The 27618-nt window shown below is 41.5% G+C and overlaps 1 protein-coding gene across 1 annotated transcript in view; it reads right to left on the bottom strand.

Moving 5' to 3' along the window:
* Window positions 1–20355: 20355 nt before the first annotated feature.
* The window catches only part of PRRG1 (proline rich and Gla domain 1), a gene marked incomplete at both ends in the record, with an annotated part of 99771 nt that continues 92508 nt past the window's right edge, over window positions 20356–27618 (bottom strand). Inside the window, one exon of the mRNA XM_084258893.1 lies at window positions 20356–20841. Within this exon, the coding sequence (XP_084115019.1) occupies window positions 20356–20841 (486 nt within the window). The remainder of the gene's footprint in view (window positions 20842–27618) is intronic.

The following is a 27618-nucleotide window of genomic DNA, read 5'->3' as shown; positions in this document are numbered from 1 at the left end:
GGGACCACCCTGTTGCAATTCCTTGACAGTAGAAAGTGGTTTGGTTAATATTTTGAGTTCAAACAGAAAGGTACAAACACTTTTCCTTGTTGTAAAGATTTTATTTTTTTTTTTGCCATTTGAGGCAAAAAAAAAAAAACCTTAAAAAAATAAATGTTTAAATGAAACTGGAAAAAAAAGATTTACAACTTAAAGGGACAGAAAATCAAATTCTAGGAGTTCTGTGGCATATTTTTCTGTTGTTGTTAGAAGTCTAGGGTAATTACTATTTAAATTTTGTCCTTTTTCTTAGGGATTCTACGCCTACATGTCCTAATAAGGCCTTGTCACAAGTGCTTCCACCTTAATCTACAGCACCTTCTGTTTTCCCTTCCTTGCTGGGCTGCATGCTAAAGTCTCTAACTTCAGTTCTTCCTCCTACTTTGCAATTCGTACTTTAACCTCTAGTGAGGCATCAGTGTTAGCCAAACTACTTGCCCTAGAGGTCAACCCACTGTGAATCTAATCACTTCTTCCGGGCCATGGTACACCACGCAACGTTTCTCAAAACAAGCACATTAAAGTTGGTATTTTCTTTAGAGCAAAATTTATCTTCTTTTTTCTTAATAAAAATACACATTTCCATTCTTTATACTTTCTCTTATTGAAGATAACCATCTCACTTTTTTTATACAGAAATATTTTCTTTATTTTCATTAATTTTAATGTCCATTAATTTAGAGTTCATAACTCTGAGGAACCTTGCATTCTAATGAAAAGTAAGATGTAAGCAGTTGTGAACTGTCTGTGCTGATGCTGACCTGTTGATATTATCACTGGACCAACAGTTAGTGTTCTGATGGTCACAAGGATGCCTTTTTCAGCAATAACCATTAGGAAAGTTTGAAAAGGAATAGTCCCTCCTAAGAAGATCTGGAAATGACACAGTAAGGCTGGTGGTGTGGGAAGAGAGCCAGCGAGCACGAAAGCCAGCCAGGTCTGGGGTACAGCTTTTTTATTGGCACTGAAGATGAGGGTTTTAGGGTTTTGTTGACATACTCTTTTTTGGTTCATAGCAATAGTAAAAGTTGTAGTTTAAAGTGTGGGAAGAGAGACAGAAGAAGGGAAAAGGAAAGACATAATTATTTCTCATTGGACAGTTATCTAATCAGGCAGGATCTGTAAAACAAAGGACAGTTGGGGGAGGAGCATGGTGGCCTGGGTCTTATGTAGTCACATGACTAGGCCATGTGTTTGAGGCCTCTTTGAAACAGATGCTTCCTTGATAAGGATGCTTGGCCTCAAGCTTGAATTAAGCACTAGTATTACAAAAAGTAAAAGTCAATTCTGGGAATTTACAATACAGTCTGCTATACCATCATGCTTTCGATTGAAATATACTTTTCATGTTTCTTCCTCATAGTATAGCTTTTCAAGATAGCACAACACATGTTTATTAAGAACCCAAATCTCTTTAGTTAATAAAAAATATTTATTGCTCATAACATTGAAGACATGCCTGTTTGAAATCAAACTGTCTAATATTAAACTAGCTTTCATTTACCAAAAATTATCCCAGATCACATTAATTTGAAAATCAGTTGGGTTAGTTTCTATTATTTTTCTCAGTTTTAGCAATAATTTATATAAACATTTATAATTAAATAAAACTCATTAGTAAGTTAACTTTGGTAATGTCATCCAGATATTAGAACAGTATAATGTGGAGAGACACACAGAAACATACAATCAGACATAAACACAAACTTCATGGCTTTTATTTAAATTTTGTTTGCAGGGAAAAGAATGATTTGCCATGAGTCAGGTACAATACGAAAACTCATTAATTTATAAAAGAACAATTGAATCCTTCAACAAGCAATCACATTGTTAGTGAGTGACTGAGGATACCCAGGGACCCCAAACTGTTAAGGGGTGTATGCTCTAAAAAGGATTTGGCCATGGATGCAAGAAGGCAGTGGAAGCAGACTCTTAGTATGAACGATTCTTTTTTTTTTTTTTTTTTTTTTGGTGTGCATAGAGAGAGAAGAAAGGATATTTCTAATAAACTCCAAAAATTACCCATTCCTTCATGGGCAAATGCCCAGCCAAATGGGGTCATCTTGAAACATGGCTGCTGAGACCTGAAAGCTGGCTGTAAGTGTAAGATAGCTTCCAGCAAGGAATGAGAGAGGGGTTCGGCAGGTCCCAGAGAGTTGGGACAGAAGGAAAGGGTCAGAATTCAAAATGTACCACATAATCCACAATGAGGTCAAGATGATGGCTGTCATTTGTCTCTGCCAATGACCAGGAACAGCCTCCCACATCTCTCACCCACTTGTCTCTCCCATGAATCTTTTCTGTCAGTACCAGGGTGCGAGTCAGAACCAGAAGAGCAAGAGAGCAAGAGCATGCATGTCTTCAAACATGGCCACTTAACTCTGCCCCTTGTTCCCAGAAGTCCCCATTCCATTCTGGAAGTAAGGTTCATCACCTACTGGGAGCTGTAATTCTCAGTATCTGAGATGTCTTTGAAGTGGAGATGGGAGCAGAATCTGTAAAAAACGTCAGGGGGGGGAGTTCATTCAAAATGTCATCACAGGCTCAGCATCTGCTCCTTATTGTTCTTCTAACAACTTGAAAGTCATGGGCCAGAGTCTGGGCAAGGCAGCTACCCACCAACATTGGCACAGTCATACCAAAACCATGAAGAAGGCAGTCCAGGGCATCATTTAAAGGTACTGCATGTGCTTGTGCTTGGACATCAATTTCCTCAGCAGCTGATTTTAGGGGGGAAAAGGGCTTTCCTTTGTCCTTTTTACTCTTTCTTTTGTTATCTCTCGAAAGCTTGCCTTCTAGTGGAATGGTGCTACTAAAGATTTCTTGAAGACTAGGTAGAATGACTTTAAGAACTGCTTTTAGAGCTGCATTTTGGTCATGCAAAGGGTTTTAAGATAAAAATTCCTATCAGACACTGGGTAGCAGTTATTTGGGAGTGAAGCCAAGCTCTTGGCACACCAAGAGCAGTGAAAGGAAGACCTATCCTGACCCTATTATTTTCCTTCTTATGACAAATGATTCAAAAAGACAGGAGGTCGTAGAGTGGAAAGAGGAAGAGAAGAATGAGATCTCAGAATTTCTCTTATTTTAAATCTACAGGTTTAAACAAAGAAGTTTTGAAAGCTTAAAAGCCTCTCCACCCACATCTTCCTTAATTTATCAAACCCACTTTTCACAATGAGCACATGATAATGGCCCAGAATTTTTGCATAAACCTGCTGCATCTGGAAGAAGGCAAATTTGAAGCCTCAAAATGAGTGGATCTCACATATACATACCCTGCCAAAGGGAGGCACGTTTGCCCACAGAAAAAATGAAAGATTGTAATCACCAAATGGATAGCACTCAGGGGTGCCAACAAATCTTGAATAAAGGCTGGATTTAACTGAAAAGGAACAGGAGTTTGGGGCCAGGAGTGCAGTACTGAGATGGGAGGAGAGAGGAAATAAAATTCTCTGGCACAAGTAGCTAATATGTGGGTAGCTCTTGAATGGAATTTCCAGGCAACATTCCATAGGGGGTGCATAGCAATCGCAGACCCCACCGTTCTGATATCAAAAATATCGACTGAGACATAATCAGGCTTTAAGCAGGAAGGTGTTTGTTCAAGAATAGGAATCACAATTAGGGTGCAAAGGGCAGCCCCCCAAGGTGTGTACCAACAGGGTCACAGCACAGGGGAGTTTTAAGGGATCAGGCCAGGGAGATGGTTTGAGTTTAGGTCAGTTGCAGTGAAATATGTGGATTGGTTCTCAGATCTATTTGCCTCTGATTGGTGGGCACAGGTTTCCAGACAGGAGGTTCTGCTGTGTGGACCTGTTTTCATGATCAGCAGATGAGCCCTTATTTTTTGGTAGTTATCAAATGGCTGAGTCAGGCTGTTCAATTTTTACCTAGAAGTTTCAACATGGCAGCTGGAGACAAAAAGGAGCCTGACTCAAAACATGCCCCCACAGTGGCAGGCTGACATTATGCATTATGCCAGCATTATGACTAAATATTGCACATCTTAATTAAAAATACTTTATTGGGACTCCCTGGTGGCACAAGGGGTTAAGACACAACCCATAAACCTTCCGCAGCCTCTGCAGCATGAGTTCCATCCCCCGGCCAGCCACAGAGCAACCCACATGGCACAGCAGACCTCTCCTGCCTCGCCCGCTGCTCTCCTCAGCAGTGTATTTCAATGGCTCTGCCTGTTTTGCTCCTCACTCTGTCCCTGGAGAGTCCTCTCACCCCCCACACCTCTGGCCTGTACCCCAGCTCTTGTATGCATAAATAAATAAATCTTTAAAAAAATAGTTTATTGCTAAAAAATACCGACTATCCTCTGTAATCTTTGTTGGCCGCTCTTGTGCACTATCTTGAAACACCATGGTGTGTGATGAAATGAATTATGCCTGAATCCATGTGATGGTTCCAAGTGTTGTGTTCAGTGACCCTAGCTTCCAGGCCACACAACGTTGGTACTTGATGGGCCTGGGACAGGTTCCTTCTCACTGAGCTATTGGCATATTGAGTGTGTGGCTCTTGGCAGGAAAGTTGTGGCTTATGTTGTCCAGTGTGCGGAAAGGCCCCAGTTTGTAGCTTTTTTGCTATGCTCTCATCTCCGAGTAGGGCTTAACATTTACCAAATGGAGTTGCTTTCCCTCTTTCAGACACTCAACCCACTGGTTGAATCTCGGTTGATGATTCCTACTTCCTGTAAATGAGTGGAGTTTAGTTTCATTAGTCAGCACTTGTAGTCCCTGTGTTGGGGTAGGGTAGCTGGCATGGAGTTCACGCCTTTCAGAACGTGCTCACCACTGTCACGGTTTCCAAAGAAACACACAAACTAACCTGGTGGACTTTTGGCTTGGGGTGTGGGGGTCTTTCAAGATGAGGGGGTCATATTGGGTTACCCAACCTTGATCAGGTGATCAGTGTGAATCAGATGGCGAGATGATGGAAAACTCATAGTGGTAGGGGCAAGTGGAGTCAGAGGACACAAGCGCATTGTCCTGCAGGGCAAGAGCTTGAGGATTTCCCGAGTTGACTAAAAGTGGGATGGGGGTGAGTATAACAGTTGGGATGTGATATGTGGAGGCCAGGGACACGGATTAAGTAAGATGAGGGCCAGTGTTACGAGTTTGCTCCATTTTGGGGACCACTTGCCTGAAAATAATGTAAATAATGTTAAGAAGCGGTACTTGACGTGCAAGAGATCCGCTGCCTGGGGGCAGTAATCTCACTGGGCGTGCTTAAAGACTTCTGTGCGGCAGAGCCCACCGTTGAGTTTTCTGAGAGGTAAAATAAGTATCCGGTCAGTTAGTAAATGCCTGGTGATCCGAAGGGAGCATGAATACATTTGGTAAGGAGAGAGTTCCCAGGGTGAGGCCCCACGAGGAGCCCCACGTGTTATCAGTGTTTGTGATAACACATTAGAAGCCCCAGCGAGAGGTGTAGGGGGTCCAATGAAATGAACCTGCCGGCAGGAGTAGACTTACTTCCCAGGGGATACGTCTCCTGTGGGCAGCTTCAGTTGTTTGGTTTTGGGAGCAGAGAGTTTGCTCACCTGTCACAGCCGTGGCTGCTGTGTCCAAGTTATTAAGGCATGAAGTTAGTGATGATTCCAGATTCTTGGGCCTGTTTCATGAACTGGTGTCAGGGGTCAGTACCCTGAGCCACCTGTAGTGGACAGAGTGTGGAGGGTTGAGGGAGGGAGTCTGCAATAGCATAAATGACTTTTGGGGTAGAGTTGTTAATGTGTGTGTAGACATGAGTAACGATGGTAGGGATTGGGAACCCTGGTAATTCCTTCCATGTCTGGATGCCCCCAGCGGGTACCCAGACGGACTTGTTGTATATGAGAAAATTGTCCCTAGTTGGTAGCCAGATCAAACTGCAAGGCCATTAGCAAAAGTCCAGCAATTTGTAAAAATGTGGAGCTGTGAAAGCCTCTGCTTTTGGCTGCCTGGAGCGCTGGGTGAACAGCTACAAGTTCTGCCAGTTGTGTTGAGCTGGGAGAGCGCGCCTCACCTAGGCAAGGGCCGGAGTCCACGTGGAGTGGCGCCATCCTCCTATGAGCCATGGATGAAGAACACTGTCTCTCTCAGACGTTGGTCCCCGAGGTTCCCAAATAGCTAGAGGAGGAAAGTAGGGCGCTATTACCACTTCCTCACTTCCCTCAATATGGGCCACATGTTGTAATTTAGAAAGGCCTTTGACATCAGGTCGCGCCCTCTCCTGAAGATGCCATTTCCAGTTTTACCAAGAAAGCATCCATGGCTTTGTCAGGTTTCTGCTAGGAGGCGTAGCTAACCCAGGGAATTATGGGAATGTCTGTATGGTGTGTACTCGGCGAGGGCAGTGAGGCCCTAATAGAGTCCAATGCGAGGCAGAGGTGGCTGTGGTGTGGAGGTGATCTTGACAACAGGAGCCCCAGGGGATGAGGTTTAGCAAGGGTGAGTAGACTTTGTTGGAGACCTGGACCATCAGAGAACACGAGTATGCAACAAACGTGCGCCTCTATCCCTTACTTCCCAGGGGAGTACAGTCCCCCACCAGTGGGTTTGAACTTTCCAGTCTAGACCCTGGTATAAGTTTCTAGTGCCTGGCAATGAAGCTTGTGGCAACCTCAACACTAGCCCCTCGCCTGTAATTAGCGGTCACTCCATACATTGAAACTCAAATTCTTATGGTCTGTGATGTAGACCCAGAAGGACAGCAGAGGATGCCCAGCGGTGGAGGCCGTGTTCAGAGATCTGATGGCTTCATTTAACGATTTCATCCATCCCTGGAAAAATGGTCTGGCGTGGTTTTCTTTAAAATGTCTTTCAAATGTCCATTCTTCCTCTCCACAAGCCCCGTGGTGGGTTGCAAGGCAGGTGAAAAATCTTTGGCCCATTCCTGGTCTTTCTGCCCAGGAAATGGGCATCTTGGTCGCTGTCAGTTTGGTCAGGGAGGCACTGCCAAGTGGCCAGTGGGGAGGGAATATCTTTCCCAGATGTCCCCCATCATTCCCATCCCTGTGCAATCCAAGGATTGTCCATTTCTCATGATGCCATTGTGCCATCCACATGGTGAGCCCCTGGTGGCTGGCACAGCTGTCCATGCCCATAGACAAGGGCATGGGCTTCCACGCCACTCCTGTCCATACGGCTCTTAGTCCAGGCCACAGGCCATTCAGCACTTGTTTCCTTTCCCCAAATAATACCTGAATCTGAGCACGCTGAAGTGAATCCGAGCACGCTGAAGTGACAACATCATGCCAGCAGTTGTCTGTGTTCCTGCCATCTGTGTATCAGTTTCGTTAGGTGGGGCCCAGTTCCCCACAAGCGCAGTCTATATGTTCATCATTGTTTCAGGGATTGAAGAAAAGCCCTCAGGGGTCCACATGCATGACTGGACTTAATGGGTGGTGCATTTCTTTTGAAAAAGGGCTTTCTTGGAAAGAGCACTGTTGCTTTCTTGGGAAGAGCACGGAGTATAATACTCTGTTGATTTGTTGTTTGCCTGTTGCAAGTGAGCAGCAGTGTGCTATTTCTGCAGTGCGTGTGCTGGGCACACACTCTCCCGGGGCTTGCAAACATCTCTCTAATCCATCTTCTGACAGGAAGAGAGATCTTCACCTTAATAGGTAAAGTGCCATCTTTTCTGTGTGTTGCAAGGGCAGAAATACTACTAACTCTCTCTCAGTAGGGCTGCATCTAATTCCAGCCCCTTCCATAATTGTGACAGAAAGCCTAAAGGAACGCCTTTCCTTGTGGCCACTGCCACGAACCCTGTCCAGACACGTCAGGGACACTGGCTACATCCAATTTGCATTCCCTGCCAATAATGTGCCCAAGGCGTGTACCTTCTGTGCTAAAAGTTTTTCCTGGGTGAAGGCTTCTTCCCACTTTTTTTTTTTTTTAACCAGTCTGTATAAAGGACAAAGGACTTGGCCTAGGTGGGATATGAAAGTTCTCCATTATCCTAAAAAGTCCATAAAAGTGGGCAGTGGTTTGACATGGTGGCCACTGGGAGAGCTTGGATTTTATCTGTCAAGCATCTGACTTGACTTTATTCTGACCTGACCAGACAACTCGTGAGAATGTTACTGACTGTCCCCATCCCTGGCTCGTGCTGGTGTTGACTGCCCATTCTCGTAACACCAGGAGCTCTTGCAGAATAGTGATAGCTTCACACGATAAAGGCAAGTCACCGCAGGTTAACATATCAATGTAATAAAACGCTCTCACTGAGGACAGCCCTCCCACCTTTGCAGATCTCTAGCCACTAGATTGTAGCAAATAGGGGGACTGTGTAATTATCTTTGTGGGAATATAAATAAAGTCCACTGTCACCCATCCCAAATAAAGGGTTGAGATCTTGGGCTGAGATATCCAAAGGGATGCTAAAGAAAGCATTAGACAAATCCTAGACATTGTCATATAACCGTGGCGGAGCTGAAATTTGACCAAGCGGATCAGCTATGATGGGGACAGGAGCATGTGGTGGAGTGACCTTATTTAACTCTCAGTAACGCATGGTCAGTTTTCATGTCCCATCAGGTTTTTTTACTGACTCTGTGCAAGACTGCTGCACGGGCTGTGTATAGGGCACAAGGTTCCTGCTTTTTCTAATCCTATAATTGTAGCTGCAAGTTCTTTGTGACCTCTTTTTTTAAATAAAAGATTTATTTATGCATACAAGAACTGGGGCACAGGCCAGATGTGTAGGGAGTGAGAGGACTCACCAGAGAGAGTGGGGAGCAGAACAGGCAGATTGCCTGAAATACACTGCTGAGGGGAGCAGCCGGGGAGACAGGAGAGGTCTGCTGTGCCATGTGGGTTAGTTCCCTGGCTGGGGATCAAACTTGTGCTGCAGTGGCTGTGGATAGCTTCATAGTTCTGATGCTTAACCCCTGTGCCACCATGGAGATGCCTGTTTGTGACCTCTTCAAGTGGTATTAAAATTTACCACTCTGCAAGAAGTTGGCAACATTACTGGAGTCCACTTTGCCAGCCCAATTTGTATAGGTTTAACAATAGGTGTATACGAAGTTGGAATGCACAAGAAGTAGTTGTAATACCTAATCCTTGTAAGATTCCTGTATCCGTGAGACATAGACCGAGTATAATATTCTGTTGATTTGTAAATATACAGACACCTGTTTAATTCTGTTCTTTCTCCGTGTCCATCAATAGCCCTAACTGGCCCTTGAAATTTGTTTGGATTTCTGTAAATTCCTTTCCGCTTAAAGGAAATGTCAACCAAAGCCAATACCTGATGCTTATTGGAACAAAACCAGTAAATAGTGAACTGAACATGTGAGCGCCAGTGACCCATAAAGCCCACACTAGCACAGCCTTTGGCGGGGGAGCTCCAGATCCTTTTCAGACGTGGGCGAAAGAGGACAGCTTTTGTCACAGAGAGGAGAGTGGCATTAGGCTGTTAATCTGTTGATTCTCTTGGTGTTCCTGCCAGGAGCTCTGTCCACAGCTCTTCCCAGCTCACACTTTTTTAAAAAGATATTTTATATAATTCTTACATCATTTTTCATTCTTGCACAATGTATGCATTTTCATTTTGGTTCTATTCCCCATACAATTGCACCCCCGCTTTCCAGCTCACTCCTGTGCCCTTTGCTTTTATTTTTATTGCTTCATTTTTTTTGAGTTAACGTTGGCTTACAACACTGTATATGATGGAGAGGGATAGGTTCATGCCTCTTCAGATGTATGTTACCATACATACGCGCTACGCAGCACCCATAATCCTCTCCCATTGTCTGTGGGGCCCCTCTCTCCTTTGTTCCCCACCTGCCTCTCTCCCCCTCTGCTAGCCTCATTCTGTAGGCAGATTTCTAGGCTTCATTTTGGTTTAGTATTGTGTGTCCCTCTGTTTTATTTCTGTCTATTTTACACATGAGTGAAATCATCCCATGATTATCTTTCTGACTTCACTTAATCCCATCCAGTTCCCTCAATGTTGTTGCAAATGCCAATATTTTTTTTTTAATAGCTGAGTAGTATTCCATTGTGTATATGTGCCACATCATCTTAACCCCTTCATCTATCCTTGGATAGATGTTTCCATAATTGAGCTACTGTAAATAGTGCTGCAATGAACATAGGAAGGCATGTCTCCCTTAAAATGAGTGTTTTTGCATTCTTGGGTAGATATTAGGAGTGGGATTGCTGGGTCATAGGGTAGGTCCATTTTTAATATTTGAGACACCTCCATACTCTTTTCCATAGGGATTAGGCCATATGTCTTTGGAAAAGAGTAATTCTTCTGTATGTGTGTGTATGTACATACGCGTACATATATGTGTATGTATATATATAATTTTTGGATTGGGATTTGTTTTCTTTCTGTTGAGTTGTATGAATTCTTTGTAGATATTGGATAATATTCCTTGTCAGATGTCTGATGTGAAAATATTTTCTCCCTTTTAATAGGGTGTCTTTTCCTTTCACAAAGTTTATTCACTGTACAGAGAAGCCTTTTAGTTTATTGTAGTCTCGTTTGTTTATTTTTGCATTTATTTCCATTGCTGTTGGAGTCAAGTCTCTAAAGGCATCCCTGAAGTCAGTGTTCTGGAGTGTTTTGCACTTGTTAATTTTTTCCATGTTTTTTTTTTTTTTTTGGTTTCAGATCTTATAGCCAAGTCTTTAATAATCCCTTTTGAGTTAATATGTGTGTATGATGTGAGATAGTCTAGTTTAATTCTTTTGCATGTGGTTTTTCAGCTTTCTCAACATCATTGTTTGAAGAGACTTTGCTTATTTAACTGACTACTCTAGATTCCCTGTCGTATAAGTGTGGGTTTATTTCTGGATTTTTCATGTATGGCCTTTATTATGTAGAAGTATTTTCCTTTTGTTCCCATTTTATTTAGAGTTTTCATCATAATAGGTCTTTGAATTTTGTCAAATGCTTTCCCTGAATAGGTTGATAGGATCATGTGATTTTAATCCTTTTGTTGATGGGGTGCATCCTATCAATTTATTTGCAGACATTGAACTGTTCTTGCATCCCTGGTATAAATTCCACTTGGTCATGATGTACGATTCTTTTAATGTGTTGTTGAATTCAGTTTGATTAGTTTATGTTGAGAACTTTTGCATCTGTGTTCATCCTAGATACCTGTAGTTTCTTTGTTTTTGCCTACTTTTGGTATCTGGTAAAGTTGGCCTTATCAAATTTGTTTGGCTGCATTCTTATCTTTTTTTTTTTTTTTTTTGGAAAAGCTTGACAAAGGTGGGTAGATAAGATCTATGAAGTTTTGATAGAACTTACTAGTTCACCCTCTTTGTCCTGGTCTTTTGTTTTTTTTAGAAGACATTTATTAATGTTTTAATTTCCTTGCTTGTGATCTCTTTGTTCAGGTTTTCTATTTCTTCCTGATTTAATTCTGTAAAGTTGTATGCTTCTAAGAATTTTTCCATTTCGTGTTGCTTGTCTTCTTGGCATGTAGATGTTTATAGCAGTCTCTTCTGATCTTTTGCATTTCTATAGAACCTGTTGTAATCTTTATTTCTGATTTTTATTAATGTTCTGTTTTCTAAGTGAGCCTAACTAAAAGTGTCTATTTTGTTTGGTTTTAAACATCCTACTGTTGGTTTCATTGATCTTTTGTATTGTTTCTTTGATTTCTATTTTGTTTATTTCTGTTCTGGTTTTTATTATTTCCTTCCTTCCACTGACTTCTAATTCATTTGCTCTTTTTCTAGTTCCTTTTGGTGTAAGTTTAGTTTAATTTGAGACATTTCTCGCTGCATTTTTTAATATTTAATTTAGGGTGTCACCATGTGTCTCTGTTTGGGTTTGATTGGAAATCTTTGAGCTTCTTTTACCTGGATGTCTCTTTCCTTCCACAGTTTAGGGAAGTCCTCAGGTATTTTTCTTCAAATAAGATTTTTGTCTCTTTTCTTTCTCTATCCTCTACAAATGCGGATGTTGTACCTCTTGGTGTTATCCCATAAATTACTGCAGTTATCTTCATTTCTTTCTTTTTTTCTTTTTTTTTGTGGGACCCTCGCCGGTGACTGGGGATCGAACTGGCACTGCAGAAGCTGTGGGCAGCCTCGCAACCCAGCACTCAAATCTTTTCTAATTTTCGCTGGTCTGTTTTGCATACATTGAACTCTGCTTGCATGCCTGGCATAAATTCCATCACCCTATCTTCCAGGTTACTGATTCTCTTTGCTGCTTCATCTAGTCTACTGATGAACACCTCTATTGTATTGTTTAGTGCAGTTATTACATTCTTTAGCTCTGTCTCTTTTGAACCTTATTATTTTCTGGTTTTGTTGTCGTTCTCATTTTTCATCCATTCCTCTCCTAATTTCTGTAAGCATCATTAAGACTGTTGCTTTAAAATCTTCACATAGTTTACTTAATTCTTATTGCATTAGGATTTTTCCTGGGGGTTAGTCTTGAACAATCATTTGGGGTACATTCCTGTCTCCTCATTTTGTTTCATTATCTGTATTTCTGTAACTTAGGCTAAAGATCTTTATTTCTCAGCCTTGATGTAATGGCCTTATGTTGAATGTTGCAGAATGGAGGTCTAGGGCATTGGCCCAGCATGCTGAGCTTTATTTTGGTATATAGAAGCCTCTAACCAGTATGACTGGAGCTCACAAGTCATTGTGGTTGGGTGGCCTGAGAAACCAGCCTGTTGGTTGGGAAGGAGGGTGGTGGGAGGCAAGGATGTTGCTACTATAGATTGCTGTGGGCATAAGCCTCCCAGGGGCCTTGAGCTGCTGGAACTGAGGAAGGGATGTGCAACCAAGGCCAGCTCAAGGCACTTTCCACAGGTAGAGCTTTCTCTGTAGTCCCAGGCCTGGAACTGACAGCTCAGCTTCAGCCGAGCTCTGATAACAGGTTCTGCAAGCAGTTTTTCCCCAGAGGCACAGGCAAGAGCTGAATGGTTGTAAGGCAGTGGGCTCTGGCTGCAGGCAGTTACTGTGAGTGAATGCAGCCCCAGTAGTGGCTAAGTTTGCCTAGAAGTCAGTGGAACTTCAGGTGGGGCCTGGGTAGGTGTCTCACAGGAGTCCTGTGAACTGCCTGTAGAAAAGTGTCTCCTGTGCTAGCCTTTCTTGGGGCTACAGCCCCGGGAGGGAGCCCTGACTTTAGTCTGCTCCCAGCTGGTTCCACAATTATCCTCAGAGGCACAAGCTCCAGCTGCCGGAACCCAGGGCTATGAGCACAGGCTGCAGGCAGTTCCTGGGGGTGAGTGTGGCTCTAGTATTCACAGGAACTATCTGGAAACCATAACAACCACTGCCTGTGGCAAAGGGGTGAGGTGTTTTGCTCCTTGACCCTGGCTTTCCTATTGATTTTAATCACTGTGGCATCTGCCTGCCCCAGCACCACACAGAAAAATAAGAGAGCCCCTAAGACAGCACCCAGCATCGCCTCCACTCAGAGAAACTCCCCCTTCCCATTACTCCAGGTGAGGTTCGACACACAAGTGTAGATTCTTTAGGCCCATCAGTCCGCTGCCTTTGTGCTCAGCCCAGGATCTCTGCTCCCCAGACTCCGCTGCAGAGGAGAGCCCTCTGTTGTCTACACCTGAATGTGGGTGCTCTCCTCTGGTGCCGTTCCTACATGCTTGCACACTGGATGTGGGAAGGAATACCTACATTTCCTAGAGTCTCTGTGTCACTTATGGCCTTCCAATCCTGGGTCACGGTGCCTAGTGGCGTTCCTGATGCAGCTGTGTCTCAGCCTTTCCTGCCCTTTTCCGTGGTTTCTGTTCCTTTTCCATGTGGAAGCTGGTTCGCCAGTCCTCCTTCTCTCTCAAAGGCAGTGCTCCTGTGGAGTGCAGGTTTCTTGTGTCTGTGGAGAGGAGGGAAGATCAGGATCTTCTCTGCCATCTTGAGCCCCTTCATCTAGAACTGCGTTCTTTAGGGTTTATTATTGCAGCTGCATTAGTTTCCTTGGTGGTATTATATTTACCTGATTTTTTAGGATCATGGATTCCTTACTTTGGCATCTGTGCATGTGAGTACATTGTCTCCTCTTCCAGACACTACAGGTTTACTTTGGCAAACAGCTCTTTACTAGTCAGCTCAGTTTGTTTTTTGTGTTTCATGTCCTCGGGCAGGTGGAACTTTCCATCAGGGTCTATTGGGCAAGGTCACTGCTTGCACTCTAAGGTCAAGGGGCTGTGCCACTGAGAACTGGATAGGACCTGACTGCTTCCTTGCCTAAGTGAGGCTTGGAGGATGGGCTACACCTTTCCCTGGGTGCTCTGGCCATGCTACCCAGATGCTTGGGACTGGGCACTATACCTAGAAGTTGGTGGGACTAGGCATTAATGTTATATGGCAACCCTGGAAATTAGATTCTGCCCCCTCCTTAGGGTTTTTGTTTGTTTGCTGTTTTTTTCTCGTTGGTACTTGGTTTAGTGGCATTTTAAACTTGCTTTGTAAAGTTTATATTCTTAGTCATGTGTGGCCACTGGTCTTGTTACAGTGTTTGGTTAGTGATTTGATAGGGGTGTTTCTTAAACATCTAGAACCTCCTGTCCCTGCAAAAGAATGATCCTGGCTTTGGTAGATGTGCTTTGTGTGTGAGTGTGTGTGTGTGCGCACACGCACTCCCTCCCAGATAGTACGTAACTCTACCATAAACTTCACTTCCTGCTTCTGTACAACCTGAAGGTCAAAGGTGAGGTATAGGGCCTTCTCTCTCTCTTTTTTTTTTTTTTTTTTTTTGAGCACACTCCCCATTCTGCATATGGCTTGTACTTCTAGACTCCTAAGACTACATGGTTGCTTTTCAATGGGAAGCTTCTCTTCACGTCCCAGGCATTTCAGTCTGACAGCTCATGCATTGACCTTTGTTTTTGGAAAAAACAAACAAACAAAAAAAAACCCTCCAAGTAGTTGTCTCCAGCTAGAGTTGTAAAGTTCTAAGTAAGGTGAAATAAGGTAAGCCCTGTGAGGTGGTATTTCAGGAAGTCAACATTCAGGACTAAGGAACAACTCTCAGTTCTTTGAGAATAAGGTCCATTCTGTGCACTCTGATACTAGAAACCTATGCCTGAAGTGTGGGTGGTTGTCCTGCAAGGTGCCACTGCAAAGGGAAGCAGGGGATAAGGCCCAGGTAAGTTCAAGCTTTTTTCTTGCTTGTTTGCTATCAGTTCAGTTTCCAGAGTTCTGATGAAGCTGATTCTGAGAGGTTTTGCCAGTTTATTTGCTGATTTTGTAGAAGAACAGGCTTTTTTGTAGAAGAACTTCCCACTCCATGCTGCTTTCACTGACATCACTGTGCTTTTCGATGTGGTTTATGAATATATTAAAAATGTCATTTTGCACAGATGCAAAAGGACTGAGTATTGAAAATGTTGCATAAAGTGTGGCGATGATGGAGAGAATGTAAACCAAGAATTAGAAGCATTAACTTTCCGTGGTTCTCTCGTCCAACAAAATTTTTATATGGTGTATACTGGTGGCCAGTGCAGCATCCTTGTGAATTAGGCACTGGACCAAAAAGAACATTTGAACTCTATGTAGTTTTAGTAGAGCAGAGTCTGTGGATTGTGTGTGCATGAAGATGAGGAACTATAAATTAGACATCAGTGGATATTACCGGGTTGTCAGAAGTCATGACACATTTTTGCTTGAAAAACAGAGAAAAAGTAAGTCATGGCTTTTCTGACGACCCAATAAATTACAGTGCTTTTCCAACCATGTTTATAGAATTCTAGTGTTTGAACGGTGACTTCTGACCTGAAATAAGGAGGACTGACAAGGAAGGTCACAGATGGTCAGGTTCTAAGCTTTCCCTTCTGTAGTCCACCACGATAGTCTTCATCTCTGAGTTTTATGAAAAATTTTTTGAAAGTTTCCATTGCTGAAAACATAAAACAAACTGATATACAGGACTGCGTGATAAAAAGGACTGTTGGTAAACACCAAGGGATTTCAAGCCAAAAGAGTCACTGTGAGCTGGAGGTGGACCCTTGCGTTACACAAAATTAGGACAAGTTTCTAATTTTGGAAGGGTATTCCAGTCTTAAGCAGATTGCAGAATCCCCAGGGACAAAGGCTATAGGTACCATCACTTTCTAACCTGCTTAGTGCTTTACACAAGGTAGGCACTTTGCATTTGTTTGGTTAACGACAGGCTGTATTAGCCTCTGGTCTTCAAGGTAGCTATGCTTAGGAAGATGCCCTGTGGTCACAACAGTCACAACAGTTTACACCTGGTGCTTTTCTTTCTCATCTTCTCAAATGTCAAATAGAAGCTGTTCTGCTAAGGGGGAAAAAACCAGTTCCTTGGTATTTGGTACCCTCGGGACTTCACAAAAAAACGACATTACAGCAGGGAGCTCGATCTGTCCCTTTGGAGCAAGTATTCCCATTTTATCATGCGTGCATAATTCAAAAGCCATATGGAAAGTTCCTTTTTATGCTGAGAACACTTTCAGAGTTTCACCAGGTAATTTGTCGAGCAACATTCCCTGAATTCATAAGAGAAACGTATCTACCTTGTCAAAACCACAATGAACAGAGCTTATGTAGTATGTTTACCATCTACTGATGATATAACTAACATATGGCAGAAGAATCTCTTGGGTTTAAAAATAGCTTTATTTAGCATACCAAAACCACAGACACATAAGAAAAACCTTACCTAGTATAAACATAAAAACAGTTAAATACCATAATTTAATGTAAACAATTTTAAAATGTGACATAATAAAATACATGCTATTTACACAGAACCAAATTAAAGCCACCTCCACAGTTCTGGTATCAGATCAGTCTTGAAGTCATCATAACAATGAAACACAGCATTGGTACTAATAGGACAAAAAGAGATCCTTTAATTTACTTTAAGCAGATAGGATTCATTGTGACATTCAAAGTAGGGAGGCGGAAAGTGACAGTTCTAAGGTTCCAGACTCAAGCACTTCCTGTGAGGGTTTGGAAAACATTCCACTGGAAGGCCCTTGAACCCATTTCTTCATTAAAATGCAAACTGGTTGATTCAGTTTAGTCATTGCTTAAGAAAGATACTACATATATGCTGCAAAAATAAGCCTTTATTAGAAATGATCAAAGGTGAATATCAATCAGATAAGGCAAACACATAAAAATATATATTGATATTATTCCAGACACACCCCTGTAATTATAACACATGTTAAGAAACTCAGCTTATAAAGTCAGATGGGATAGCAAATGGGCTTTTTAAAAATGTAAAATCCAAACCAAATCAAGCCAACCAAACTAATTTAAGAGACTGTTTCTTGAAGGGAATGGAATTTATCTTGTCATTGTGGGGGTGCCTCTGACTGATACCACTTATCCTTAAGAAGTGTAGGGTTATCTTCTTTGACCAACAGCCAAAAAAAAAAAAAAAAAAAAAACCCATAGTCACTGATCAGTTTAAGCATTTGGCTTTTGCCTCAAGGTTTGACACTCATTTTGACACAGTAATTGGTTTGTAAGCGGCAGTACTAACTCCAGTATGAGGTGCTTAAAATGTAAAACCAAGTTGTAGATACCTAGTAACATAAGTTCCTGCCCTTTTCTCTATCCTTTGCACCTCCAGAACCCTTTACACTCTGAGAATGTATTTGGGATATGGATGCCAGTGGGCTTTTTGTTCATGCATTTTCTGTCTATCAGTATTTGCCATATTAAATAATAAAACGGAAAAAGCTTAAAATATTTAAAAATTTAAATGTCCATTACATGCTAACACAAATAACATTATAAAGAAAATATCCATATTTTCTAAAAAAAGATTTGTGAGAAGCAGGCATTTATATTTTTAACTATTTTTGAGAGCGTGAAAAAGAAAAAGGCTATTTTCTTAATAACACAAACATGATTTATCTCACAGATCCCCTGAAAGTTTCTCAAGGACTTCAGGGGGCCCAGGGACTACTCTGAAAACCGCTGGTCTAGTCTAGTCTAAGGCCTGATGTTAGTGACCACATAAGGCTACACAAAAGGAGCCTTATTTTTCACTTAAACCCCCAAAACCAACACACACACATATCCACCACTGGATCAAATACTCCCACTTTCAATTTTCTTTTTCAAAAGATTTATTTAGGCATACAAGAGCTGGGGTACAGGCCAGAGGTGTGGGGGGAGGGGTGAGAGGATTCACTAGAGACAGAGTGGGGAGCAGAACGGGCAGATTGACCAAAGTACACTGCTGAGGGGAGCAGCGGGCAAGTCAGGAGAGGTCTGCCATGCCATGTGGGTAGCTCCCTGGCTGGCCAGGAATCAAACTCGTGCTGCAGAGACTGAAGATAGCTTCAAAGGTTGCGTCTTAATCCTTGTGCCACCAAGGAGGCCCCCCACTTTCAACTTGAAAAGCCAGAGATCACCAAATACTTATGGTCAAATTCAAAACAACACTCTTTTCTGCTGAGATCAGATCAGGGTCAAGATTTTTTCATTTTGAGTCTGCGAAAGCTACAAAATCTGTTAACACACGTCTCAGTTCCTTTTTGATATTTGCTTAATCCTGTTTGTGCTGAGCTGGCTGTGGCCTTTAAGTGGGTACAGCAGTGATACAGACCAGGGAATGTCAGGAGCTTAACTAACACCCACACACTTGGAGTCTGCTCCTTTTCTTACTATGTGAAAACTGATACATTTTAGGGAAACAGACTCAGAAAGCTGTCCCTTCACCACAGTCAGAGCATTGCTATGTCTGGACCCCTAGATAGCCCTTCACAGCTCACAACTTAGTTTCACACATTCCATCTCCTGAGATCCTTTTTAAGCCCAGAGGCAGGGGGAGGGGTGGGGGCCTATGGAAAAGGGCAGGTCAAAGATCTACTTTTGAGTTGAGAAATTTGAGGGTGGCCTATGGTCCTTCCCGAAGTACAATGGAAATGCGTTATAGAAAGAGATCTAGAATCCACCTGATTTCTAGTTTACTGTTCTCCCTGCCAGCCTTCCCTTCCCTGAGGGTGGGATTGAAGGGAGGGTCAGCAGAGACTAGGCAGAGGCGGAGGGTGTTAACACCTACAGTCAGCATCACTTCTACCTCAGCAAACATTTTATCCAACACACAGGAGACCTGGGCGTGGTGCAGACGTTGCCCTGAACAGAAGTAATGAATTTGCCACTCGTGCCTATATAAGGGGACTTCATACTACATAAGTCCCTTTTTTTCTTTCTGAGCCAGTTTATGTTGGCAGTTCATTCACAGTCTGTTCCCTCTGCTCCAAGGGAAAAGTAAAAATCCTGTAGTTAAAGGAAAATCCGATGAAAACACAAAATGAAAGAGCAACAAAAATGCGGGCTTTGTGAAGTTAAAACCAGATTTACTGTGCCCCTGGCACAACACAGACTGCAGTTTTCTTCCACCAACTAGGGAGCAATATAAAAATCGCAGTTCTTCATGGAATGGAAAATTGCCTCTTAATCATCTTGAGGCAAAGACGTCAGGTTATATGAAAACATTAAGAAAGTAATTTTTAGAACTTTAACTAAACTCTTAGGTACTTGAAGATTTTGTGGTGGTAGGCGAGGGAGCAGACAAGAGTAACAGGCGATGAAACTGTAGAAGTCATTGTCCCCAGTGAGCAAAGGCATGCTCACATCTATTTCCTGCCATTGATACACAGATCTGCTTCAGGAGACACTTACCAGGAATTCGTCTCCACTAAGTTGTTAATACAAAGAGCATGAGACCGTCAAACACACAAAACATTTTAATTTTTTTTTGGGGGGGAGGATTGGGAGGCAGTCAACATGATCCCTCCAAAACTAGCTCAGGTGCCGCTAATGACCAACAGTTGTCTTGGCACACACACTAAGCTAAGGTGCCTTTTCTCTCGGAGATGTTTCTAAAATGGAGATCGACTACATACATTTTTTTCCCTTCGAAGGTAGGTGAAGGAAAAAGGTTAATAAAAGCCAGTAAGAGTTAGAAAACATCCCAAGTTCATCTTATTTTCAAAATCAAACAGCATGTTGCTGGCTGTCTAGTCTACAAATTGTTGGTGCCCTTCTCCCCAATTTTGGTGAGTAATGTTCTCTTCACACATGATTCAGACAGAAGTTAATATTTTGTAAGACACTTGCACATATATGCATATACATATATACACACATGTATAGCTCCTCATGGCACATGAAGACCCCCACTAGTATGTTTTTCTACACATATTTCCATTAGCAAAAATGAGCGTGAATGTTTTTATAATAGGAAACAAATGAAAATCAAATCAGAAAATGTGAAGTGGTATGCTGTAAGAATAATAAAATGAGTCAATGCACATTTATGTAGTGGTAAAGTGCTAGAAAGTTCTTTCATTAGTATTTAAAAATGATTATAGTAAAAAAAAATGTAGCTTCATTTGATGGTGGTGACCACAGGCACCATAGCAATGGCAGTGGCTGAGCTGGAGTTGATGATGTCCTCATACTCTGGCGGGGGGTCTAAGTGAGATTCTGTTTCGTTCCTGTGCAGGCTCACCTGTCCAGTGGCTTCCTCATAGGTGGGTGGGGGATCACAGTTAGACAGGCGAGTGGAGACAGAATCTGAGCGTCCGACTACATATTCCAGAAAGCCTGGCGACAATCCACTGCTGTCAAATACTTCATCTGGTGGGGGCGGCTGAGTGATGATATTAAGGTGCTGAGGGAAAGGAATATGGCCTTCAGTCACCGTTTGTCTGCGAGTCTTGTTTCTCAGGAAGCATCTCCAGATTAGGAAAATGACAAGGAGGATAATGAAGAGGCCAAAGATGAGTGGGAAGGTAAGGTAAAACTGAAACCAGTCACTTCCTCTGTTACTCTCTCCTTGTTGCGCTTTAGTGTAGGTGTTCCAAAACTCCTTCTGAGAAGATAAAATACATTGAAAATTAGTCTGATCAACATCAAAGAAATTCCATTAAAATTACATGATACTCTGAATCCTCCCTAAAAGGGCTGTCAGAGCCAAGAGTCTTTTTCAAGACTTGGAGAGTTTTATCCTTTCAAGCTGTGAAATATCAGTGGGAAAAATAAAACTTGAGAGATTTCCCCTTCCAAATTATACTAAATCCTCTTCCCTTAGAATCTCAATTATTATTTTCCATGTCCAACTCATTGTATCCAAACAGCATTACTAGCATAGCAACATCTGCTTTTCTAGGTGGCTGTAGCTTTCAGTACTCAAACACTTGACAGATCAACACCTTATTTTCTAATGGTTCTCTCTGGGGTCTCCCCTACATCCCTCCACATCTCTCCCTCCCAAAGTTAGTGCAGATGTTGGCTAAGTGCTGCAGGTACACACTGCCTCTAAAATAGGAAGGTCTGGCTAGTGAAAAAATGATTTGCAAAGCTAGACTGTAATCCCCGATGACATGTGATGTAGTAGCTCAGCCTTGAATGTCTGTGGGGGAAGTATTAAAAAAAAAAAAAGGAAACCTGGACAAGTTGCTCTTGGACACCTTAGTTACACAAACCAGCCACAGAGGCTACCTGGGCACTACATGAGACCATGTACTTAACGCATCTAATGAGGTTCCTGGCATATAAATTAATGGTAATTTTTGTATATCAAGATCAAGTCTCTGCTTCAAATTGATTGCTGAATCTATCTGATACTTTGGTACAAAGACTGCCCCAACCATGGTGCTACTGACTCCGTTTACACTGCCTAAACTTAGCCAAAAACTGCTTCTCTCTATATTTATTGGCAGGCACTATAGGTCACTGACATTATTTAATCCAAATTGGCAAAGGTAGAGTTGGGGAAGGGAGTTGTCATTATCCAGATGGGCAAACAGAGGTTGCTGGATTAGGTCAGGGATTGTTAACCTCAGATGTGCCAGGGGAGCAAGACATTTACATAAATCTATGACGCTGGTCCAGAGTAACACTCTGGATACTAATGCTGCTGGCTTTACAGTCACCGACACTAAGCATAAGGTACATTGTGGGCATAACAATGACCCAAAATCATGAATATTCTACTTGTGAAATAGATCTTCTCTATGGTACACATTACTCTGGCGTTCTGTGTTTCTAAGATGAATTTGGGGCGTGTTGGAAGAACCGTATGATTTATGACAGGCAGTATACAGGTGAAAATATGCAAAGTTCAGTTCAATATTAAAATAAGAGTAGAAAAAGTATATCCTAAAGTATACAGCATTATTTGTAGAACATTGCCCAAAACCTGAAATTGTCAAATGATGAAATTTGTTTCACTAATAACTTAATCGCAGGTAAAAACTCATGAAGCTTACTTTTAAGACAATACACGTGCTTTTAATTTTTTATACTATTAATTTTTTGTATAATCGTCACTTTTAGGACTGCAAACATTAAATACTTCCGATTAGAGTAATAGTTACATACAATTTTAATACACAGAAACATCTAAAGAGAAAATATACAATCACATCTCAAAGATAATCACTTTAGATGCATTCTTGGCAACTTTTAATTCTGCTCTGCATTATGTATGATGTTTGTACTTCTAGACCCAGTTTACCTGTCTTACCCACTCTCTAAGACCCTCCTCCCTCCAATAACTATTCTACTTTTTGTTACCTATGAGTTTGTTGTTTTTAAGATTCCACACCTAAGGGAAAAATACAGTGTTTCTCTTTCTCTGTGTGACTTATTTCACTTAGCATAATTCCTTCAAGGTCTATTCATGTTGCAAATGGCAAGATTTCATTCTTTATGGCCGAGTATTTCATTATATGTATATGCACACACACGTTCTATTGACTGGGATTAATTTCTCTTTGATGCTTTACTGTTAGTGTATAGAAACAGAGCCAATTTCTATATCGATTTTGTTCCATGCAACTTTACTTATTAGTTCTAAACATTCTTTTGTGGCATCATTGGGCTTTTCTGTATATAACATGTCATCAGTAAATAGTGAGACTCTTATGTTTTCTTTTGATTTGAGTACCTTCCGTTTGCTCTGGTCTATCTGCTATGTCTAAATCTTTCAAAACTAGTGGGCACCTTGTCTTGTTCCTAAGCTTAGAGGAAAATCTTTCAATTATTCCCTGTTGAATATGATGTTATGCTGAGGTCCATTCTCTCTATATATACTTTGTTGAGAGCTTTTTATCATAATTGCATATTGAATTTTTCAAAAGCTTTTTCTGCATCTATTGAGATGATTATAATATTGTTATCCTTTGTTAGTATGATGTATCACATTTGATTCACAGATGCTGAACCATCCTTGCATCCCTGGAATAAATCCCACTTCATTGTGGTATATGATCCTTTTAATGTATTCTTGAATTCAGTTTGCTAATATCTTTCATAGGGTTTTTGTATTTATACTCATCAGGGATGTTGCCTTGTAATTTTCTTGTGACATGCCTGCCTGGTTTCGGTATCAGGGTAATGCTGGCCTCCTAAAAGGAGTCCAAAAGAGTTCTCTTCCATTTTTTTGGAATGCTTTGATAAGGGTTGGCAGGTACCAATAGAAACCTTTGGTCATGGAATTTTGTGGGGAGGCTTTTGATTAATTATAACACAATGAAATTGGTAGTCTATTCAATCTTGGAAGAGTGTATGATTCTAACCTCTCACGAATTTATCCACTAGATTATAACAACTCTGCACCAACAATCTGGATAGTCTCCTATGATGACTTGTCTATCTACGAACCAGTTGTTAGTTTCACTTATCAGTGAGCACTTAGAATGTTTCCACAAATAGGCTATTGTCAGTCATGCTGCAATGAACATAGGGGTGCATATTATCTTTTTGAATTCGTGCAGTTTATTCTTTGGTTACTTAGAAGTGAAATTGCTGTATCATATAGTAACTCCTTCCCATAGAGTCTGCACTGATTTCCATGTATGATGGTTCCTTTTCCCCCTATACCAACACCTTGTTGTGGTTCTTTTTTGATATAGGACATTCTTACTTTAATAAGTGAGGTCTAGCATTTCTTTTGTTGAGTTGTATGAATTCTTTATCTTGGATATTAAACTCCTTAGAGTATAGGGTATATGACGTGCAAATATTTTGCTCCATCCACCAAGAAGAAAACAAAGTTTAGGCAAAAATGGAATTAAAAACAAGATTTTTATCTGATCCATAATAATCCAGTCCTTATCTAATAATAATAATGTAGGTTAGAAAGGTTAATAATAAACCCAAGGTTATTTAACATGTAAATGCTGGAGATGTGATTTGAACGTAAGAGGTAGGCATCTGAGCAAGCTGTCTTGGTGACTGTAAACTGGTTTGGCCACTTTCCAAGAAAATTTAATCTTCCAATCATGTTAAATTGTGGCTGGCTCATTTTGTAGATTAAATATAACATTGATATGACTAAAGTGATACTGACATGTTTGCAACCGAACTAGAGTTGTCCTTTAAAATGGAGAATAAGATTAAATCACTTGAAATCAAGACTAACATAAGTATCATTCATATAGATAAACCCAGTTTGTCTTTTGTAAACTATTTAAATATCCCTCTATCTTACTGAAATAAGTGAAATATATTCAAAAGAGCAACTGAGTCCAAAAGGTGGTAAGCGGTGCTTAAAAGGTAATGAAAATTTGTTTGATAAAGAAAATATGGCAACAAGTTCTCAGTAGTTTTAGATCTTCCAGAGTTTTGAACTGTTTCACAGGGAAGAGCCCCAAGAGGTAAATGCTTTATCCCAGCAGCTGAATTTTAGATCTTGCACATAGTGAATTTTGTTCTATTGAGGGATATGTGTTGCTATTTTTTTTTAAAAATTGTGCTTTTCTGTTTTGAACTTTCTTACTACCATTTCTGAAATAGAATTCAAATGATTTAAGGCCTGAAGGACTCTATTCATTACCTGGAAAAAAAGCAGAGCCCAGCATGTTTTATAATGTGGTTAGTCAGCTCAGAGCCTGTCTTTACATTTTGGAGGTAGGGATATTCCTTGAACTTGGATTGCCGAGGAGGGCCCAGAAGCACTTATAGTCAGCTCTGACATTGGCTTATCCCTGTCCTTGGACAAGAATGACAGGATTGTGATTTGTCTCTTCTGTGTTTTCCCCCCTTATCTCCAAATGTTGCCTTGTTGAGATCGAGTTGCGACATTCAGCAAGAGCTTGTCCAAAAAATTTAACATTCTTTATCAAGGGGGATATCCTAGGGAAAATAGCTGGAGTTACACAAAGATAGTTTAACATTTTTGTGCCAATTCCTTTATCAGTAGGGTAGGAATATGGAGATATGACATCTGAGGAAACAGATTTGTAAATTGTAAAGTACTATACAAAAAGTAGGGTATTTTAAAAATCTTTTTTCTTACAATGTTTGCTTTCTTTTCTCAGGTGTAGTCCCCATAGAATTTCCACCACTGGTTCACCCGTGCACCATCACCATAGGGTGCTCTTTCCACCCTCGTTTTGATTACTTTCCCTCCCCTGCAGAATGTCTCTGATTTATATAGTTGTCTGTTTTTTATTGCTATATTTTTCCTTGATCCCCTATATTCCTCCTATAAGTGAAACCATCTGGTAGTTTTCTTCTTTGACTTATTTCACTGAGCATACCATGCACAAAAACAACTCAAAATGGATCAAAGAATTAGACATAAGACCTGAATCCATAAAATATATGGAAGAAAATATAGGCAAAAACACTACATGACAGACATCTCAGTAATATCTTTAAAGACTCATCACCTAAAGCAAAGAAAGTGAAGGGAAAGATAAACAGCTGGGACTACATCAAATTAAAAAGCTTCTGTACAGCAAAAGAGACATTAACCAAAACAAATAGACATCCCACTGATTAGAAAATTTTTCCTTTCCATACAACTGATAAGGGACTGATCACAAAGATCTACAAAGTTTGCAATTCAGTCAAAAAATGGGCAGAAGAACTTAGAAGATACTTACACAAAGAGGAAATGCAAATCAAAACCACAATGAGATACCACCTTACACAAGAATGGCATATTAAAAAAAAACTAGCAACTACAAATGTTGCCAATGATGTGGTGAAAAAGGAACTCTACTACACTGCTGGTGGGAGTGCAAACTGGCCCAACCACTATGGAAAGCTGGGTGGAGGTTCCTCAGTCTACTAAAAATGGAGCTCCCATATGACCCAGCAATTCCACTCCTAGGGATCTACCCAAAGAACACAAAAACATTGATTCAAAAGAATATATGAACCCCTATGTTTATTGCAGCACTGTTTAAGGCTTGGTATCAACCCAAATGCCCAAAATTAGATGACTGGATCAAGAAGATGTGGTATATATACACAATGGAATACTATTCAGCAATCAAAGATAAACTCATGCCATTTGCAGCAATATGGATGGAGCTTGAAGGGAAAAAGTAGGGTATTTTTCTTGAAAACCACCACTAAGGTGTAGAGAAGTTGCTGAGTATGGGGTCAATTCAACAATATTCATTCTCCTAGTAGTAGAAAATAGTTGGGGGGGGGTGTGATGGAGAATGCATTTTTGTTGTTTCCTTCTGAAATGTTACTTTACAGCATGGCACACAGCTTTCATAAAAGTAAAACCTCCTTAACTTTGACATAATTATTTGGAAACTATTAGTTTGGATTCAAGTTTCAGATTCTGGATAGAGGAATTCGTAGCTGTCTTGGTATAGGAGCTGATAGGAGGAATCTCAATTTCCAGAATCTCCCTAGTGACCACTATTTCAATATTTTTTTAAAGATTTATTTATTTATTTATACATGCACTGGGTACAGTCAGAAGAGCAGGAGGGTGAGAGAATTCACCAGAGCGGGGAGCAGAGCAGGCAGAAGGACCGAAGTACACTGCTGAGGGGAGCAGCGGGCGGCAGGAGAGGTCTGCGCGCCATGTGGGACCCTCAGCCAGGGATTGAACCGGCGCTGCAGAGGCTGCGGGCAGCTTTGCAACCCAGCGCTCAACCGCTGCGCCACAGGGGAGGCCCCACTATTTCAAATTTTGACTGTTTAAAAATTCTTCCAGGGTTCAAGATGACAACAGGAAGCTCCTGAACTCACCTCGATACATATAGAACAATTTCCTTTGGAAATAACCTCAAAACTGGTTGAACTTACACTTCGGGTGAAGGAGAAAAAGGCCACATTATTGCTGGTAAGCAGAGACAATCTTGCCATAAACTCCATCCCTGACAGTGCAATGTTGGGAGAAATCAAAACCCAGCCTCTCACTGAGGCATGAGGGGTTCAAAACTCTACACTGGATACCCCAGATTTTAAGACCTGGACCTGAGATGAGCCCCTAAAACATCTAGCTTTCCAAGGTAATGGCGCTAGCTAGCATGCACAAGAGTATAGTGAACCCAGAAATGACTGTTCAAGGTCTCGTGTTCGGAGGCAGCGACGTGTGTGCAAGGAGACCTGCTTGCTTATTTTAAGCATCAGCCCGAGAGGCAGCATGTAATCTGGCACACAGCTAGGGGCCCACTAAAATGCCCTAGGGCCACAGCGCATGGGTGTCATTTCTGTACTCTCCCTCACTCCAGCTCACCAGAGAAACCCTGTTCTCACCCAGGGTTGCCAGCATCTCAGTTTTGCAGTGTGGACCCTTGCCTTGGAGCCTGTGTACTGGGGCCCGTGCCCGGAGCGTAGTGCTGGGTTGCCTGACTTAAGCGGGACGTGTGCTTGTGGCCCACAGTTTTGT

Source organism: Talpa europaea, assembly GCF_964194135.1.
Source record: "Talpa europaea genome assembly, chromosome: X".
Classification (NCBI taxonomy): domain Eukaryota; kingdom Metazoa; phylum Chordata; class Mammalia; order Eulipotyphla; family Talpidae; genus Talpa; species Talpa europaea.
Note: the sequence above shows the minus strand (reverse complement) of the source record. Positions and strands in the feature narration are given on the sequence as shown.